Source organism: Bufo gargarizans, chromosome 8 (assembly GCF_014858855.1).
Source record: "Bufo gargarizans isolate SCDJY-AF-19 chromosome 8, ASM1485885v1, whole genome shotgun sequence".
Classification (NCBI taxonomy): Eukaryota; Metazoa; Chordata; class Amphibia; order Anura; family Bufonidae; genus Bufo; species Bufo gargarizans.
Window position 1 is genome coordinate 111,946,763 of NC_058087.1, and position 21,391 is coordinate 111,968,153.

Below are 21,391 nucleotides of genomic sequence, written 5' to 3' on the forward strand. Positions count from 1 at the left end.
TGAAAGTTGTGGAGGGCGCATGCACAGCGGCCCTCCATTCATTTATTTGGGGCTGCCGAAAAGAGCGCTGGCTCAGCTATTTCAGTCAAGCCCATAGAAGTAAATGGGAGCGTTGGCCGGTCATGGCGGCCAGAGTGCTCCAGCAACCACTTTGCAGGGCTCCATTTAGACCCGCACTTATCAAACAGAGGGCATATCCTAGCGATATGCCCCCATTGTCTGTGATGAGGCCCTTTAACTGCAACAACTCACGTTATACTTCATATATCTTACTCACTGACACATACCATTTTAACATGATTTATTTGGGTCTTTAAATATATTCTTATTTTGTATTCCTTAGGGGAGCAGAATATGTATCTGCAAGAGAATGGATGAGGATTTGTTTTGAATTGTTGGAGTTGCTGAAGGCTCATAAGAAAGCGATCAGAAGAGCCACTGTTAACACTTTCGGCTACATTGCTAAAGCTATTGGGTAACTTGCACTTTTTTATACTGCCTGCTACATTTTTGATTGTCATTAAAGCGAACCTTTCACCTGCATTTCACTTAATAAACTATCAAAAGTACCTTTTATAGATCATCCTCATTGTGTTATCATACATACTTGTCCCGCTTTTCTGCCATGTATATGCATGAAAAAATCGCCTTTATAAAGTACTCTTCTCCAGCTCCACAAGTCACGATAGAAGTCACTGCTACTGAGGCCGACGGCGCATGCGCCACCTGCACAAGCGCGGTCCTGGCGACTGAGCCGGGTGTCAATAAGACTGCATAGAGGCGGGGTTAGGGCAGGGGAGTTGCAGCCTGGAGTGAAGGAAGGGCTACCCCCTTGACTTCTATCGTGACTTGTGGAGCTGGAGAAGAGTACTTTATAAGGCTATTTTTATTTTTATTTTTTTCATCCATATACATGGCAGAAAAGCGGGACAAGACTGTATGATAACACAATGAGGATGATCTATAAGGTACTTTTGATAGTTTATTAAGTGAAATGCAGGTGAAAGGTTCGCTTTAACTCTCTTGCTGCCAAACAAGACATTTTGTCCAGCTCTTTGCAATCATGAGTACCTTCATGAAATTACTCATATAAAAGCATTACATTGAAATTTAAATGTGTGGCTATTTTTGTCCTAGAGCTCAAAATTTAGAACCGCCTCAAAAAAATAAAAAATACAAGCTGTATAAAGTTCATACAAACCAACTATGTGTAAGAACCTTTTGCTGACATGCACATTTAACCTGCTGTTAGTGTAGTGCAGTCCACACTTCCTGATGAGATACTTTTCAGGAAAGGGGTAAAACTCTGTGGAGTAAAAGGATGCCTCATGAATGGTTTTGTAGTAGTACAGGTTTTGGTTATTAGAGATGGGATGTTGGTCAAGGGATTTATTGTAATTCCCCTAATTAGGATTGTGGCGAAACCAACCTCGCCCATACAAACTTTGAAGGAGAAGACACACCGGCCGCACAGCTTAAATCTGTGGAACTGTTTTGGGCAGGAAAGCCATGCTTGCTGCCGGCTAAATGTGACTTCCATGGAATTCGGGAACCCCTGCTCGGATCTGGGTGATTTTGGGATATGTTGTTCACCCAGATCAGAGCTATACATGGATGTATACATTATGGGGATATGTGGGGTTTTGGGGTGTTTTCTGTGTTTTGGGGAAACATTTGTGTTTTATGTCTGAGTGATTAAGTTGGCCCATTACGTTTGGTAATTGTATTTTGTTGATTGCGTCTCAGACGATGCAAGTGTGCTAGTTAATTGTGTCGCAGACCATGCTCATTGTATTTTGTTGATTGCGTTACAGACAGAGGGAAGGGGATTTTGTGTACAATTGCTGGGAATGTTTGAATACTGTAAATGCATGTGATTGGCTGTTTTTACCAAACCCTGTGGGTGGTAACCTTGTTGGAAGAGGTGTATAAATCAATGCTTGTGTGTTCAAATAAAGGGAGTTCCTGTTTTTATACCTTCATTAAGTTTTGGCTCCTGTTTGGGGAATGGGATAACTACACTCTTGGGATTGCTATATCGCAATACTCCCCTGAGTATAAGCTCTTGTAAGAGCTTGTTCATGGTTCCTGCTCTCTGGATTTAGGAGAGGTTCATCCACTGGAAGCTGAAGCCCGGTCTTGGGTCCAGCATGGGTGGAGGACGGTGAGACCCCAACCAAGCTGCGGTGATTCATGGGGTCTGCAGTGCGTAAGGTGTTAAGTGGAGTGCTTGGAGCCCTCGGGAAGCACTAGGAGCATCTATCGACGGAGGTACCCGGTCGGGGTGCCAGGAGATCCGTTACAAGAATCTTGAAGGAATTTTTTTCCCTAAGACTATGAAAACTGGCTTCTACCTCATGGAGGTGTTGTTGTTCCTCTGGCTCAACATTGCAGGTTAATAGGCTGAACTTAGATGGACATGCACCTTTTTCAGCCACCTTGTAATGGAGTTGATTTATGGTCCAATTAGCTGACGGGGATTTTTACACGAGTAACTACTAATCTTCCAAACACTTTATTGGTCCTTTTACAAATGATGGTTCGACAGAGTTATTGGAATTTTTGATTGCCTTATTAGTTGATATGAAGCTGCATTTCCATGCAGCAATCATTTATTTTTGCTCTATGGAGATGAGCGATTGTTACTTGTTACTGCAGTCATTTGTCCCCAATATGAGAATCATTTTTCTTTTTTTCTTTTTTGAATCAGATCTTTTTTATTAGTTTTTATATGCACGTGTTACAGAAAGTAGAAGCATCGTACAATAGTTTCATCAAGAAGCAATTCTCAACATATGTAGTTACATGTACATTTGTATACATATTCCAATTGCATACAGTACCCCTCCCTGAACCGAAAACCTCACGCATACCTACCCATACCGCATACCCACACCGAAGGCATCAAAACTATGAATTAACACATGTGGAATTATATACATAACAAAAAAGTGTGAAACAACTGAAAATGTCATATTCTAGGTTCTTCAAAGTAGCCACCTTTTGCTTTGATTACTACTTTGCACACTCTTGGCATTCTCTTGATGAGCTTCAAGAGGTAGTCACCTGAAATGGTCTTCCAACAGTCTTGAAGGAGTTCCCAGAGATGCTTAGCACTTCTTGGCCCTTTTGCCTTCACTCTCTGCAGTCCAGCTCACCCCAAACCATCTCGATTGGGTTCAAGTCCGTTGACTGTGGAGGCCAGGTCATCTGGCGCAGCACCCCATCACTCTCCTTCATGGTCAAATAACCCTTACACATCCTGGGGGTGTGTTTGGGGTCATTGTCCTGTTGAAAAAAAAATGATGGTCCAACTAAACGCAAACCGGATGGAATAGCATGCCGCTGCAAGATGCTGTGGTAGCCATGCCGGTTCAGTATGCATTCAATTTTGAAAAAATCCCCAACAGTGTCACCAGCAAAGCACCCCCACACCTCCTCCTCCATGCTTCATAGAATCTATCCGTTCACCTTTTCTGCGTCGCACAAAGACATGGTGGTTGGAAACAAAGATCTCCAATTTGAACTCATCAGACCAAAGCACAGATTTCCACTGGTCTAATGTCCATTCCTTGTGTTCTTTAGCCCAAACAAGTCTCTTCTGCTTGTTGCCCGTCCTTAGCAGTGGTTTCCTAGCAGATATTCTACCATGAAGGCCTGATTCACAGTCTCCTCTTAACAGTTGTTCTACAGATGTGTCTGCTGCTAGAACTCTGTGTGGCATTGACCTGGTCTCTAATCTGAGCTGCTGTTAACCTGCGATTTTCTGAGGCTGGTGACTCGGATGAACTTATCCTCCACAGCAGAGGTGACTCTTGGTCTTCCTTTCCTGGGGCGGTCCGCATGTGAGCCAGTTTCTTTGTAGTGCTTGATGGTTTTTGTGACTGCACTTGGGGACACTTTCAAAGATTTCCCAATTTTTCGGACTGACTGACCTTCATTTCTTAAAGTAATGATGGCCACTCGTTTTTCTTTACTTAGCTGCTTTTTCTTGCCATAATACAAATTCTAACAGTCTATTCAGTAGGACTCTCAACTGTGTATCCACCTGACTTCTCCACAACACAACTGATGGTCCCAACCCCATTTATAAGGCAAGAAATCCCACTTATTAAACCTGACAGGGCACACCTGTTTAGTGAAAACCATTTCAGGTGACGCTCATCAAGAGAATGCCAAGAGTGTGCAAAGCGGTAATCATAGCAAAAGGTGGCTACTATGAAGAACCTAGAATGACATATTTTCTGTTTCACACTTTTTTATGTATATAATTCCACATGTGTTAATTCATAGTTTGGATGCCTTCAGTGTGAATCTTTTCTTAGTCATGAAAATAAAGAAAACTCTTTGAATGAGAAGGTGTGTCCAAACTTTTGGTCTGTACTGTACATATACCTATACATACACATACACATATATATATATATATATATATATATATATATATATATATATATATATTATATAGAGAGATATCTCATATATATATATATATATATATATATATATATATATCTATATCTCTATCTATACACATACATATACCTATTAGGGCTGCACGATATGGGAATTTTGTGCGATTGGGGCCCTAAAAATTGCGATAACGATATGCGATGCGATATTTTAAAGGAATTGTGCTAGAGGTCTATTTGCTTGGATTTTCCCATATGAGCCGCTGACGCGGCTTGGTATGACATAGTTATGGGGATCTGTGGAGGGCGCTGTGTTGTGGGGGGATCTGTGGAGGGCGCTGTGTTGTGGGGGATCTGTGGAGGGCGCTGTGTTGTGGGGGATCTGTGGAGGGCGCTGTGTTGTGGGGGATCTGTGGAGGGCGCTGTGTTGTGGGGGATCTGTGGAGGGCGCTGTGTTGTGGGGGATCTGTGGAGGGCGCTGTGTTGTGGGGGATCTGTGGAGGGCGCTGTGTTGTGGGGGATCTGTGGAGGGCGCTGTGTTGTGGGGGATGAGTGGAGGGCACATAGGGCCATGAGGGGGGCCAGCTTAAGACATATAGCATCTTATGCTGGTCCCCCTCATGTGTCCTAAACTGGGCACATAACTGCCTTTTGCATGTAAAGTGTTTTACTAGTGTCTGTGGGTGAAACAATCTCTCTCCTAAGAGGTCCGGCCTCTGTACTCACTATGAACGCAATGCTCTGCAGCGAGCGGCAGCGAGGTGGCCGGCCGGCGCGTAACTGACGTCACTTAGTAACGCTCCTGCTTCCTGAAGTGGGAGGAGCGTTACTAAGTGACGTCAGTCACGCGCCGGCCGGCCACCTCGCTGCAGAGCATTGCGTTCATAGTGAGTACAGAGGCCGGACCTCTTAGGAGAGAGATTGTTTCACCCACAGACACTAGTAAAACACTTTACATGCAAAAGGCAGTTATGTGCGCGGGGCCCCTTTCATAAATAATCGCGGCATTTTCAGGTCGGCCAAATCGCCATATCGATTTATCATGCAGCCCTAATACCTATACACATACATACATGCATATACCTATACCCATACATACATGCATATACCTATACCCATACATACATGCATATACCTATACCCATACATACATGCATATACCTATACCCATACATATACCTATACCCATACATACATATACCTATACCCATACATACATATACCTATACCCATACATACATATACCTATACCCATACATACATATACCTATACCCATACATACATGCATATACCTATACCCATACATACATGCATATACCTATACCCATACATACATGCATATACCTATACACACACATGCAGCGCTCAAAATAGCCGACAGACGGAGCTCCGTCGCATACCTATATAGACAGTTTGGGCGCGCTGTGGGGGTTACAGATCGACACACGCGCACTGCTGAGGCTGAGCGGGAGATCGCAGGACCAGAGGGGGCTGGGCCTTCTCTTCCCGCCACAGCGTTCAGGATCCTCCTCTCTGGGACTGCAGAGTTCGCTCCTGGCTCTGGTAAGAACTTTTGTCTAATCTCCTCAGGTCACTGTACCCTCTCCAGCCTCAGGTGTGTCCTTCCCTGAGTAACCACCATGCCTGTATCGCTGCCTCTTTCCCCCCCTCCCCCTAGCATCTGAGTTACCGGATTGGGCCAGAACCCTCTCTGAGGCGGTGGAAAACCTTTCTACAATCTCCCAATCCACCCTAGCTATAATGGGTCGCTTGGTTGAGAATCCGCCACCAGCGCAGGCTGCACCCCCCTCATATGCACCCGCTAGGGCTTTCTTGCTCGGGTGCCTGCCCCCCGCTCACTTCCCCCTGGTGAATCAGTCTGCGCACAGCAATCACAAGTGTCCCAGAGTAGAAAACATTTCTTCCTCTGACGCATCTCCCTCTCCACCCTGTGTACGATCTCACTCAGGTTTTTCTTCTCCTGGGGACGTGCCGTCCGAAGGAGAGGTAGAGAATTCTGATATGGACATGGCTACAGAGCAGCCTTCCAAGTTGGCCTCCTCTGTAGATGGCCTCATTGCTGCCATCCGTGACACCTTCCATGTGCAGGATATCTCGAGCCCCCCCTGACCAGCAGAGGGTATCCTTTTTCTGTCCAAAACAGGCCTTGAAGGGGTTTCCGCGCCATAATGATTTTTCGGCGGTGGTTTCTAAGGCTTGGGATCATCCAGACATGCGTTTTTCCACCCCTAAAAAGCTGGGTCCTTTCCCAGCAGATTGTGTCCATGTGGGCATCCCCTCCTAAGGTCGAAAAGGCTTGCCAAAAATACGGCTCTTCCTATAGCCGATGGATTCTCCATCTTGGGGGTTTACTTCCCAAGATCGATGCAAAAAAACATCCATTCGGGCATAGCCCGTCTGGCGTCCCAGGCTTTAGGCTGCTCGACCTTCTGCGGCTAAGCAGTCCTCAGCCTGAAGGTGCACCCCCGCCCAACAGGGTGGGGGGCCGGCTCCTCCTCTTCCAGGATGTCTGGCGTGCGCACGTCTCCGACGCTTGGGCACGCAAGATCGTATCCTCGGGATAGGTGATAGAGTTCCTGTCTCTTCCCCCAGACAGGTTTTTTTTCAACCCTGTCTTCCATGGGACCTCGAGCCGCCTTCTCCCAGGCCATTTAGTCCCTCCTGGACCGGGAAGTCATCTCTCCTGTTCCCCCAGCAGAGAGGTTCAAGGGGTTCTATTCGAACCTTTTTGTGGTCCCCAAAAAGGAGGGCTCGGTGCACCCAATCCTGGACCTCAAACTACTAAACAAGTTCCTCTGTCTCCAGCGGTTTCGGATGGAATACCTTTGTTCCGTAATTGCTTCTCTGGAGCAGGGGAAATTCCTTTTTGGCCGTAGATATCCAGGATGCATACCTCCACGTCCACATCGAGTCACCAGCGCTTCCTGAGGTTTGCGATAGACTATCATTACCAGTTTGTCGTCCTCCCGTTCTGACTGGCAACTGCACCTCGGGTCTTCACAAAAATTCAGTCCCTTCTCGCCCTGCTCCGTTCCAGAGGCATCTTCCTTATGCCTTATCTGGATGACATCCTCATACTTTCGCTCAGGCGCCGAGCAGCGTACGGATCACGCTGGAAGCGCTTGCACATTTTAGGGTGGCTGGTCAATCTGCAGAAGTCATCTGACTCCCTCCAGAAAACTGGTCTTTCTGGGTCCGCTTCTGGGCACAGAAGTGGCACAGCTTCGCCTTCCTCTGGACAAGCGACTGGCCTTGCACCGTTCGGTGAGGGTTCTTCTCGATTTGAGGCTTCCGTCCATTCGCTTCTGCATGAGGATGTTAGGGAAGATGGTCCCCTGTTTCGAGGCGATTCTCTTTGCCCAGTTCCACTCTCGCACGTTCCAGAGAATGATCCTGTCCTCCTGGGACAAATCGTCCAAGAGCCTGTACTATCCCATCTGCCTCTCTCCCCAGGTGAGGTCGTCCCTTCGTTGGTGGCTGGCTGTTCCAGTTCTGGGAAGGTCTTTTCTTCCGATATCCTGGACTGTTACCACAGACGCCAGTCTGCTGGGTTGGGGAGGAGTGTTCCCTCCCAGGACAGTCCAAGGCACATGGTCTTTGTTGGAGTCCAAGCTCCCGATCAATGTCCTGGAGCTCAGGGCAATGCTTTTATTCCTCGGGCACTGGACCCACCTCCTGAAGGGTCACCCCATCAGAGTCCAGTCGGGCACTTACATCAACCACCAGGTGTGAACACCCAGCCTTGCAGTGATGAAGGAATCTGCCAAGATCTTGCGGTGGGCGGAGGCCCATGGTACCGGCAATTTCAGCAATCTACATCCCGGGTGTGGAGAACTGGACTGCGGACTTCCTCAGCAGGACGACAATAGACCCGGGCGAGTGGTCCCTCCACCCAGATGTATTTGAGGCGATCTGTCTACGTTGGGGTCACCCCGACGTGGACTTGATGGCCTCAAGGCTCAATCGGAAACTTCCCACCTACCTCTCCCAAGCAAGGGATCAGGAAGCTTGCGGCATTGATCCCCTGATCTCCCCTTGGCAGGGGTTCTCCCTCTAAGTGTTTCCCCCCCTTTCCCCTCCTACCTAGGGTTCTACGGGAAATCTGGATGGAGGGCATTCAGACGATCCTTGTTGCCCCGGATTGGCCCTGTCGCGTGTGGTACACCGACCTTGTTTTCCTTCTAGGAGACGTCCCTTGGTCACTACCTCTCAGACTACCTTCTTTTGCAGGGACCAGTCTTCCATCAGCATTTAAGGTCTCTTTGATTGACGGCGTGGCCATTGAAACCGATATTCTGACGCACAGAGGGTTTTCTGTGGATGTCATCCGCACTATGATTCAGGCCTGGAAGACTGCGTGGTCTAGGATCTATTACAGGACCTGGACGTCCTTCCTGGGTTTCTGTGAAAGCCGAAATATTCCACAACTTCGTTTTTCGCTCCCCGCTGTCCTGTCCTTTCTTCAATCAGGGTTGGACCTTGGTCTGGCCCTTAGTTCTTTGAAGGGTCAGGTATTGGCACTTTCTATCCTTTTCCAGGGCCCTCTGGCCACCCTGGGACCTGTAAGGACTTTTCTTCAGGAAGTGGCACATATGGTTCCCCCATACCGTCCTCCTTTACAGCCTGTGGGATCTGAATTTAGTTCCCTCAGCGCTCCAGGCTTCCCCCTTTTGAGCCCTTGCGGGAGATTTCTCTCAGACTCCTGTCCTGGAAGGTAGTTTTTCTTGTCGCTATCACTTCCATCAAATGAGTGTCCGAGTTGTTGGCGCTCTCTTGCAGAGAATCCTTCCTGGTTGTTCATAGGGACAAAGGGGTTCTCCGTCCCTCCTTCACACCCTAAGGAAAAGGAGTTACACCATTTGGACGTTGTCAGAGCTCTGAAGATCTATTTAGTAGCCTCCGGTCCCTTCCGCCGTATGGACTTCCTTTTTGTTATTCCGGAGGGTCCTCGCAAGGGATTGGCCGCCTCCAAGGTGGCAATCGCATGTTGGATTCGGCCTGCAATTGCGGAGGCTTACCCTTAGGTGGGCGCATCTTGGGCTCGGAGGAATCGCGCTTCGGCTGCACAGTAGTCTAAGGCCGAATGCACACAGCTGTGTTTCACGAGAGCAGGAGCTCACAGAGTCATTGGTTGCTATGACGCCGTGCGCTTCCTGCTGCCGCCGCAATACAGTGATACACTGGTATAGATAGCATCATCATAGCAACTAATGACACCGTGCGCTCCTGCTCTCAGCAGGAATCCAGCCCCTGGTTCCACGGACCGCTCACAGCCGTGAAACACGGCCGTGTGCATTCGGCCTAAGGCGGCTACTTGGTCCTCCTTACACACATTCACAAAATTTTGCCAGGTGCATACTTATGCATCGGCGGACGCTGCCTTGGACCACATGGTTTAGCGGGTGGCAGTTTCTTAGATGCCTGCAGGGACGCTTGCTTCCATGGGTCTGTGTTTCTTCCCTCCCTGTGGACTGCTTTTGGACGTCCCACGGTTCTTGTCCCCCAATGAATATGGGCGAAAAAATGAGATTTTTGTAAAACTTATCAGCAAAATCTTTCTCGCTCTTCATTGGGGGACACATCACCCACCCAGTATTGTTGTTCGACCACAGTTGTGGCAGTTGCTAGTTTGTTGGGTCTTTTTGGCATGGTTGGTGTTCCATGTTTTTTCTTTGGTTAGCTTGCTTCTCCTACTGCTTGTGCACAAACTGAATAGTGATGTCCGGTTCATGAACGAATCATTTTGAATCGATTCAGTTCACTGAACCGGAGGAGTCGATTCATCTGACTGAGCTGATCCGTTTGAAACAGCTCAGGCTACTTTCACACCTGCGTTTAGGTGCGGATCCGTCTGGTATCTGCACAGATGGATCCGCACCTATAATGCAAACGCTGGTATCTGTTCAGAACGGATCCGTCTGCAAAACTCAGTCAAAAAAAGTCTAAGTGTAAGTCAAACAGATCCATCCTGACTTACATTGAAAGTCAATGGGAGACTGATCCGTTTACAATTGCACCAATATTGTGTCAATGTAAACTGATTCGTCCCCATTGACTTACATTGTAAGTCAGGACGGATCCGCTTGGCTCCGCATCGCCAGGCGGACACCAAAACGCTGCAAGCAGCGTTTTGGTGTCCGCCTCCATAGCAGAATGGAGGCGGAACAGAGCCCAACTGATTCATTCTGAACGGATCCTTGTCCATTCAGAATGCATTGGGGCTAAACTGATCAATTTGGGGCCGCTTGTGAGAGCCTTGAAACGGATCTCGCAGGCGGCCCCAGAAATGGCAGTGTGAAAGTAGCCTTAGGGCTCTTGCGTTGTCCGGATCCGGCATGTACTCCATTTGCCGGAATTACACACCGGATCCGGAAAAAACGCAAGTGAACTGAAAGCATTTGAAGACTTCTTCAAAATGCGTTCAGTGTTACTATGGCAGCCAGGACGCTATTAAAGTCCTGGTTGCCATAGTAGTAGTGGGGAGCAGTATACTTAGTCCGTGCGGCTCCCGGGGCGCTCCAGAATGACGTCAGAGCGCCCCATGCGCATGGATGACGTGCAATGTGATCACGTCATCCATGCGCGTGGGGCGCCCTGACGTCACTCTGGAGCGCCCCGGGAGCCACACGCAGGATAGGTGCGGACCCTGGACCCGAGTAGATGACCCAGCAAGCTAAATACATCCTCATACTTTGTTTAGGATTGTGTTTATTACTGCCTCAGCTATATATGGAGTGCTGAGATAGGCACACACTGCCTGTCATTATCTACTTGCAGTCCTGGTGTTGTTCGAGTCCCCTGATGATCTGGCGCATGCCAGTGAAACACGTAGGGACACAGTTTTTTTGCTTTTCTTTGCATCTGACTTCCTTAGAGGTGACTGGTCCTTTTACTTCCGACGAAGCTGTGCAGTCTAAAAATAGGTGTGAGGGTCATCTAGGGTCAGACGGATGGAGTTCTAATGACAGAACACAGGGATATATGTAGGGGTTGAGACCCAGTACCTGTCTCCCTCTCTTATATTTCTATCACTGTTGTTTTCCTTACTCACTCCTCCGAGTGGGCCAGCGTACACACCTCCTGGCTCCACATTTTTTCAAACCCGACCAGTTCACTGTAGTTGGCAGGGATTTTTTTACCTCCATGAGAGGTTTGTGATATTACATATTCGTTGTTGAGCCTATCATTTTAAATTGATACCATTAAAGATAAATCTTTTAGACTTTCCAATATTCAATTTAGCGATTATATACCTTGGGCGTCATTGTAGTCAAGTGTGACCAGCTTTCTATTTAGGTTGTGTTCACATACATTAGCATACTTCTCCCCCGCTCCCCACTACACTTTACCATGGCTGCCAGGACTTTAGCGTCCCGGCAGCCATGGTAACCATTCAGAAAAAGCTAAACGTCGGATCCGGCAATGCGCCGAAATGAAGTTTAGCTTAAGGCCGGATCCGGATTAATGCCTTTCAATGGGCATTAATTCCGGATCCGGCCTTGCGGCAAGTCTTCAGGATTTTTGGCCGGAGCAAAAAGCGCAGCATGCTGCGGTATTTTCTCCAGCCAAAAAACTTTCCGGTCTGGAACTGAAGACATCCTGATGCATCCTGAACGGATTTCTCTCCATTCAGAATGCATTAGGATAAAACTGATCAGGATTCTTCCGGCATAGAGCCCCGACGACGGAACTCTATGCCGGAAGAAAAGAACGCAAGTGTGAAAGAGCCCTTAGTCAGATAGCATAGCAATAGAGACACTGGCAGCAGGGAGGAATGTAATCCTAGAGTGGAAGCCGGCTTCTGCCCGCCCACCCCGGCCTGTAACCAATCAGAGCTGAGGTAAGCAGCACTGAGTCACACAGTACAGGGAGTCTACTAGTTACATCGAATGAGTCTACTAGTTAAAAGAATCTAAAGATTCTACTTAGTTATAGACTCATTTGATTTTTATTTTTTGAGTTAAAAGAATCGTGAGTCACTAGAACATTTTACATAGAATCATAGAATGTGTTGGCAGATAAGAACCATTTGGCCCATCTAGTCTGCCCAATATACTGAATACTATGGATAGCCCCTGGCCCTATCTTATATGAAGGATGGCCTTATGCCTATCCCATACATGCTTAAAGAGGACCTTTCACCAGAGTTAAACTTCTAAAGTAACTATACAGGCATGTAGAGCGGCGCCCAGGGACCCCCCTGCACTTACTGTTATACCTGGGCGCCGCTCCGTTCTCCCGTTATTGCCTCCGGTATCTTTACAGTTGGGCACTGCCGGTGCCTCCTTCTCCCATGCTGCAGCGCTGGCCAATCACAGCGCTCAGCTCATAGCCTGAGAGGCTTTTTTTTCTCTCAGGCTATGAGCTGAGCGCTGTGATTGGCCAGCGCTGCAGCATGGGTGAATGAGCCGACGGCAGGTTCCCCTGGGTGGAGCCTAACTGTAAAGATATCAACTTAGCACATACAGTTTTCACAGTGCATTCACTTCACTTGGTTGTACTGTCTGTCACTGTGGGTGACAATGCATTGCACACCACGGTACCCGAGTCCTGTCCTGACTGCTTCCGTTCACTTCCTCATTCAGACTAAGAGCAGTGTCAGCAAGTGAATCGAAGCTTCTGTCATCCACGCATGCGCATTGCGCACCACCTGAGCTTCGGTTCACTTGCTTCTTGTTAGCTCAGCAGACTCGGCGAGTGAACCGAAGATTCGATTCATGAATCGGTTCATTTGAATGAACAGATTCATGTGAAAGATCCGGACTTTCCATCTCTAAAACTGAAGCTCTCTCTCCAGGCTGGAGGGGGTATAGCTGCCAGGGGAGGAGCTAACAGCTTTATCTAGTGTCAACGCCTCCTAGAGGACATAGCTATACCGATTGTCTCTGTGTCCCCCAATGAAGAGCGAGAGAGATTTTGCTGGTAAGTTTTACAAAAATATCATATAAAAAAAAATCTAATTTGGTTTTATAGAGAGCTGAAATGCTATAAGAGCAGCCTGTGGATTTTCTCTTCAGTCAGTTTGGGGACCTGAAGGGCTCAATTATGAACACTCATAGCTCAGTTCTCATCTTACTGATAAGAATTTATCATCTTAGTAGTAAGAGATGAGGCTTATAAGATGACAAAGTAAAAATACCAGTTACACAGTTAGAAAAACAGTTAACCCTTTGTGACATAACGGCTCAATATTTTAATAAAGGCCAATTGAAAATGAGATTTGGCAAAAAATGAGTGAAATGCAATCATAAACAAAAATTGCCTCCGAATTGCCATTAATTCCTTCAGTAGCCATAGATGTATGCCATATGGGCCAGGGGTTTTATCAATAATTAATTTGCTCAGATCTAGTTGTACTTTTTGTGTTGAGGCTAGTTTCACACTAGCGGCAAGGGACTCCGGCAGGCTGGTCCGGCGGGTTAACAGCCTGTCGGATCCGTGCTGCTGCTAGTGCACGCGTGCCCCCATTGACTATGGGGCCATTATAGTCAATAGGGCCGGAGCGGTAGTCCGGGGGCACGTGTGCACTAGCGGCAGCACGGATACGATAGGCTGTTCACCCGCCGGAACAGCTTGCCAGAGTCGCTTGCCACTAGTGTGAAACCAGCCTAAGATAGTGATAGTTAAGACTCTTGATTACTGCGCCCAGAATATCTGGCACCGGTGAGCACAAGTAAGAATTTAATACCTGTACCATCCCTTTGTAGTCTTCAATTATTTCCTCATGATTATCTTTTAGAGAGCCAATATTTATTTTTCCTTTTTTTTATTATATATATATTTCTAAAAGTTTTGGGGATTTACTTTATTTTTATCTCCAAGTTGATTTCTGTGAGAACGGGCACGGACAAAAACGTTTGTGTACATGAGACCTAAGTCTGGAATAATTTTCCAGAAATGGTCACCTGCAATGTTTTAGATGCTCTTTGTCTTAGTTTTATGTTAATTTCATGCCTTTTTAGCCACATTGGTCTCCTTTTATTCATGGACATTTTGTTACTCGTGTGTATAAACTTACTACAGAACTTGTATAATATCATCTTGAAAATTTGCCATTTAGCTACAGTATAGTAGTTTATTTACATGATTCCAGTCTGTAAGAGCTCTTACTTTAGTTGGCTTATTTTCCCATTTTATAAGTTCCAGGTTTTTGTGGCTCATTTCTGTGTGGCTTTATTAAATATATGTCTGTTTGACAAGACGAGATACAAAAAATTATCTACTGGTCGGTTTAATATATAAATATATATGTGTGTATGTATATATATATATATATATATATATATATATATATATATATTATGTATATATATGTATATATATATATATATATATATATATATATATATATATATATATATATATATATATATATTCAGGGTATGTGAGCCCCAAAGCAGAATGGAGGATCGACTTTGCGCGGGGACCCAGTTGACAAGATATGATAGACTACGATCAGAGACTGAAATGCTAGAGGGAATTGTCCTACTTGTTCTCCCTCTGGCAGGACCTGAACGAAAGCATGAACAATTAAAGAAAGACTAAATATCTGCGTAAGACATGACAATGATGCTGTTGGGCGAACCGGACCAGTTTGCGGTCAAAACATAAAGTGAGCGATCAACATGGATTATTAGGAAATTAGGAAGCAGGTATGTATGCGATACATAGGGGCAATATCAGCCTAGATGCACAACCATCCAGGCAATCAGCCCAGCAGGACTGGAAGCGGTCGTCGGGCCCCCGAAGCCATGGGGCCTGAAGCGGTCGTCGGGCCCCCGAAGCCATGGGGCCTGAAGCGGTCGTCGGGCCCCCGAAGCCATGGGGCCTGAAGCGGTCGTCGGGCCCCCGAAGCCATGGGGCCTGAAGCGGTCGTCGGGCCCCCGAAGCCATGGGGCCTGAAGCGGTCGTCGGGCCCCCGAAGCCATGGGGCCTGAAGCGGTCGTCGGGCCCCCGAAGCCATGGGGCCTGAAGCGGTCGTCGGGCCCCCGAAGCCATGTTTTTTTTATTTTTATTTTTTCTTTCTTTTTTTTTTAAGAATTATAACTATAAAAAGTGACCTGAATAAGGTGCAGGTGAAATTAAACCATGAGCCTGACCTATGTGGTAGACGATACCCAAGATAAACTACGTGGCCTGAATAACATGCAAGGCGAAATATTGTTAGGAACGAGACCTGACCGACGTGGAAGGTGACCCCAATAGTTCAACTGCATGACCTGAAAAGACCAAGGGAAACGTGACAGATAATGGAGATAATAACGGACATTAACTAAAATGAATAACATAAGCTGGCAAGCAGGTAATGATAGGAGTCATTCAAAAGCATAGCTGCACAGGTGGACAGACAACAATTGGTCAGACCCCTGAAGCCATGGGGCTGAAGCAACCACCAGAGGCCCATGGGACCGGGCAGCCGCCGCCGGGATGCGAACCTTAGAATTAAGGACGGCTGGGGAAAAGATTGGGGCTTAACCCAACAGGTTTAGTAAGCAACCGGGACTCTAACCTAGAAAGACAGACATGTGGTAAAGCTTGTTAATGGAATGAGGCTGAAATGAACCGCAAGTACTAATCTGTAAAATATAAATGAACAAAAGAAGACTTCTGAAAGGTGTGCCATGGAAAATAGTATCAGGTGGCCGTATGACCTACCAATGTCGAAGACAATTGTGAAATCCTCTAAGCCAAGAGCCACTCCAGCGAGGCTCTTATGGCGGGAGCCATGCGTGCGAGTCCCTTATGGCGGGACAAGTATCAGATGACCGAGCGAACTACGAATGACAATGCCAGTCGTGAGGTCCTATAAGCGAAGAGCCACTCGTGCGAGCCTCTTATGATTTTTTTATTTTAATAAACCACTTATGCAGCACCAGAATGCCTTGGGGACTCGCATAACCATAACTTGCAGGATGACAGGCCGAACTGGATGGACAAATGTCTTTTTTCGGCCTTATGTACTATGTTACTATAACCATGACCCCCTCCAACAGAAAACCTGGGACACTAACCAGCCTACAACCATGTCGTACCCTTAATAAACAAAACATGAAAAAACGGTCATGAGGCCGGATCAGTCATAGGGCCCCCGAAACCAGAGTGATGACGTTGCGGTGACTATAAGTAATTAAAACGTAAGCCGGACCTGATGGCATATGAAGCGACTTGAATGATTGGATTGGTTAGAAGGTGGCCTAAGGAACATGACTGCCAACAGGCGTTAAAAATATAGACATTAGTAATCCGAAGCACGTGCATACATAAAACATTAAACATGAAATGCCTGGGGCATTGCAAGTTCGCTAGAGAAGTCTCTTATGACAAACAAATGAACAGCTTGTGAAAACATAGCAGGAAACTTACTGGCCCACTGACCTCCGCTGAGGAGCTGTTTGGTGAACTGGGGCAGGAGACCAATCTGAGTGAATACGAACCAGAAGTAAAAGGAGACCAGTCTGAGTGATCATGAACCAGGATTAAACAGAAAGTAGGCCTATGGAATTTAACGGACCACCGAGGAAGGGAACGTAAGCCTGAAAAGAACGCAGTTATGTTTGTCAGGAGAGAGGTACCAGAGCGGTGGGTGCAGACTTCCCCGGTGAGATTGAGCAAAACCATGATAAACAGGAGAATGCAGCTTTGAGTGGGAGCAGAGTACAACACATGATATTACAACAAATGGGTGAATGCAGCTTTGGATGTGAGTGGTTCCTAAAAACATGGTATAGGCGCAGCTCTGAGTATGGGTGGCACATGAAAAGCATGGTATAAAGCAGACGTACAAATGCAACCTGAAAGTGAGCAGAGTATTGACGTGAAAGCAGACACGTGGACGCAGCTTTGGATGTGAACGGAATAGTAACTTGATGTGACAGCAGACATGGAAAGTGGCTTTGAGTGGGGTATACGACCTGGTATAGCAGTAGAAGTGTGAACACAACTTTGCGTGTAAGCGGAGCATGAAAATTGGTATAAACGCAGCTCTGGTTGTGAGTATGCAACATGTAATAACAGGCATGTAATACGGATCCGGCTGTCGGCTGGGGACGGAATGAGATGTCACAGCCAACAGGTGAACGCAGCTTGAATGTGAGACCAATCTGAGTGAATACGAACCAAGAGTAGAAAAGTGCAGGACAGTAAAGACGTGCGGATGCAGCATAAGACATGAAATAAAAGCGGAAAGTGTAAATGCCGTTCAGGATAACAGCAGAGCATGAAAGTGTGAGATTGTGGATAAGCTCTGCCTGTATATTTGTTTAAATTGTATTGGAGCTGTCATTTGGCATTCCGGGCACTAGAGGCCACTGTTTTGCAGCACAGTCAGCATGCTTCTGTGTGAACCAGTAAGTGTTGATCTGACATGGTGGAAGGATTGTGCTATGAGGGACTGAATCCGATTCCATCCTGGCTTGCGTATGTCTGGCAGTGAATGGACACTCAAGGGAAGGAGAGTATCTGCTGTCCCCTGTCTGGATCCAGCTCTTTGAAAGAGAGGTTGTCCCAGGAAGACCAGTTCCAGTGTATAGACAGAACCTTAGCATTAAGCAAGGCCGCACGGTTGCTGAGAGCTTGGTGGCCATCCCGAGTAAGCAGCATCCTAGGGCCCAGAACGGACGCAGGTCAGTACACCTGATTAAAGTACAATTGGTAATGTTTGGCTCCTAAAGTAACAGAGACTAGCCTAGACCTTGTATTAGCTAGTTGGATAGGGTTATAGCTTTGTTAGGCTTTACTGGACTGTAATTGACTTGCAAGCTCTGCTGCGTCTGTTAGGTGTGTCCTGTATAGCGGCACAGTACGACTTGTAGGCTCTGCTGTGTACGCCAACGGGCTAGGCCTGACTGTGGGCCTGGGGTATTACTTATACTGTTTGTGCTTGTGTTAATACTGTTTCCAAAGTAAAGTTTTTATATTCTTGCATATAAAGCTGGTGTCAGTGTTGCTTCCTTGTCTGTGACTTTGCTGTATCCTGGGGAGCCCACCCCAGTACACAGCTTACAAAAGTGAAATACATGAAGTGTAAAGATGGTGGTAGCGGGGGGGGGGGACACACATGGCAAGGCAGCAAACCGGCTGAAGTAACTTTTCATACGAGACGAACGAAGCAAAGTGAAACTTGTAAGATTTATAGGAACTAACTCCTATTACCAACAAACAAAATAAAAAGCAAATGGAAGTATTTAGGCCCAACGAGCAAACCTGAGGTAGCAGATTCTGAGGCGAAGCCTCCCGTTCGCTAGCAAAGTCGGATACGACCGGCCTGGAGAGACGGCCCCGGCCCAACCTACGTACAGAGCAAAATAACAAGCTCCATGCTGCAAAGAAAGAATCCTACCACCAGAGAAGCTTGTCTGCTAATGACACCCAGCAGCAACTGTGCACCTGAAAACACACGCCTGTGAGTGAGGGTGTGGCTCGTATATGTAAAGCCTCTGCCCCTCCCACAAATGCAGGCTGACTAATCAGCCTTACCAAGATAGATAGATATAGATATCTCTATCTCTCAAAAACACAACCATCGATTTCAATGAAACTTGGTATACACATCCCTTGCTACCTGGAAAGAAATCTTGTTGGGGTCACATCTCTCTAGGGCGTACCCTTCCTGAGATATTCCCAAAAAATGACCTGCAAGTCTTTCTCTTCATATCCCAACTGCCATACACATGGTCACATATCGCTTATCAGCCAATAGAAGTTCACAGGCCCTCAGTCTCCACAGACAGTTTTACTCCGGGTTTCCATAACAACCCAGCCATTTTTCGTCACTGCTGTAGGTCAGCTTTAGGCTAGGGCTACACAACAACGTGACGCACGACACAGGGCACAACTACACTGCTACATGTGTCGCGCAACATTGATGTTGCACCAATGTTGCGCAACAATTTTCTATAATGATAGTCTATGGTGTTAAACTGTGACATGCTGCGACGCGACAGTCGCAGAAAAATCCATCTTTGATGGATTTTTTGCAACTATCTTGTCGCAGCATCTCCCATGTCGAAGTGTAACACTTGTATTAGCTTAATTATTAATGATTAAAAAAATTGTTGAGACAAAATGTTGCACGACACATGTCGTTGTGTAGCCCTAGCATTAAAGGGGCAGGGGACTGTGGAGGTCGCTGTTAAAAAGGCGTTCAATGTGGATGTTACTGTTAAGGGGGCAGGCCGCTGTGGAGGCCACAATTAAAGGGGCAGCTGTTGTGGAGGTCACTGTTAAGGCAGCGGGGTACTGTGGAGGTCACTGTTTAGGGGGTGGGCCCCTGTGGAGGTCACTGTCAAGAGATTAGGGTGCTGTGAAACTCACTGTTAAATGGGCGGGCAGCTGTGAAGGTCAAAGTTAAGGGGATGGGCTGCTGTGGAGGTCCCATTTTAAAGTGGCGGGGCACTGGGGGGGGGGGCAGTGTTAAGGGGGAGGGACTGGAGTTCACTGTTAACGGGGCAGGGTGCTGTAGTGTTATCTTTTAACGACGCACAAACACTTTCTACCCCGGGCCAGTTTTCACCTTCCTGCCCAGGCCATTTTTTGCAAATCTGACATGTCACTATATATGGTAACTTTGGAATGCTTTTACTTATCCAAGCCATGTACTTCATGACATTCATAAATTTGAGTCTATATATTTCACCTTTATTTATGAAAAAAATTACAAATTTACCAAAAATTATGAAAAATTTGCAATTTTCAATGTCCATTTCTCGGCTTTTAAAACAGAAAGTGATACCTCATAAAATATTTATTACTGAACATTCCCCATATGTCTACTTTATGTTGGCATACTTTTGTAAATGTCATTTTATTTTTTTAGGATGTTAGAGGCTTAGAATTTTATAAGCAATTATTAAAAAATTTGAAAAAAATCCCAAACCCACTTTTTAAGGACCAGTTCAGGTCTGAAGTCACTTTGTGGGGCTTAGGCTACTTTCACACTTGCGTTCAGGGTTCCACTTGAGAGTTCCATTTGAAGGCTCTCACAAGCGGCCCTGAACGGTTCCGTACAGCCCCAATGCATTCTGAGTGGATGCGGATCCGCTCAGAATGAATCAGTATGGCACCGTTTGGCCTCCGTTCCGCTCAGCAGGCGGACACCCGAACTCGGCTTGCAGCGCTCGGGTGTCCACCTGGCCGTGCGGGGCCAAACGGATCCGTCCAGACTTAAAATGTAAGTCAATGGGGACTGATCCGTTTGACATTGACACAATATGGTGCAATTTCAAACTGATCCGTCCCCCATTGACTTTCAATGCAAAGTCAGGACGGATCCGCCTGACTAACTTTTAGACTTCGATTTTATTTTCTGAAATATAATGCAGACGGATACCATCGTTTGCATTATAGGAGCGGATCGATCTGTGCAGACACCAGACGCATCCGCTCCGAAACGCAAGTGTGAAAGTAGCTTTACATAGTGAAACCCCCCCCCCCCAATAAATGACCCCATTAGACAAACTACACCCCTTAAGCTACTCGAAACTGATTTTACAAACTTTGTTAACACTTTAGGTGTTCCACAAGGTTTAAATGAAAATAGAAATACATTTTCTTTAACATATCGAGGGTTAACAGCCAAACAAAACTCCATATTTATTACCCTGATTATGCAGTTTACAGAGGAAAAGGAATGCCATATGGTTTTTGGAAGGCAGATTTTGCTGTACTGGTTTTTAGATGCCATGTCCCATTTTAAGCATCATTCATCTGACAGGGTAGTTCATGCGCTATTTTTATAGAGCAGGTTGTTACAGACGCAGTGATATAAAATATGTCTGTTTCAGTTTTACATAAAATAGCATTTTTGAAAAAGAAATAAAAATGTTTTTGTCTCCATTTTCTGAATGCCATATTTTATTTTTTTTTCTTCTGCCCTCTGCAGGGGCTCGTTTCTTTGCAGGAAGAGTTGGCGTTTTTATTGGTACCATTTTTGGGTACATATGATTTTTTTTTTGATCAT

The 21,391-nt window shown here is 46.4% G+C and overlaps 1 protein-coding gene across 1 annotated transcript in view; it reads left to right on the plus strand.

The window, feature by feature from the left end:
• Positions 1-21,391, plus strand: part of SF3B1 (splicing factor 3b subunit 1) — a 170,035-nt gene that overhangs the window by 124,902 nt on the left and 23,742 nt on the right. Inside the window, exon 22 of the mRNA XM_044302777.1 lies at positions 344-475. Coding sequence (XP_044158712.1) covers positions 344-475 — 132 coding nt within the window. The remainder of the gene's footprint in view (positions 1-343; positions 476-21,391) is intronic.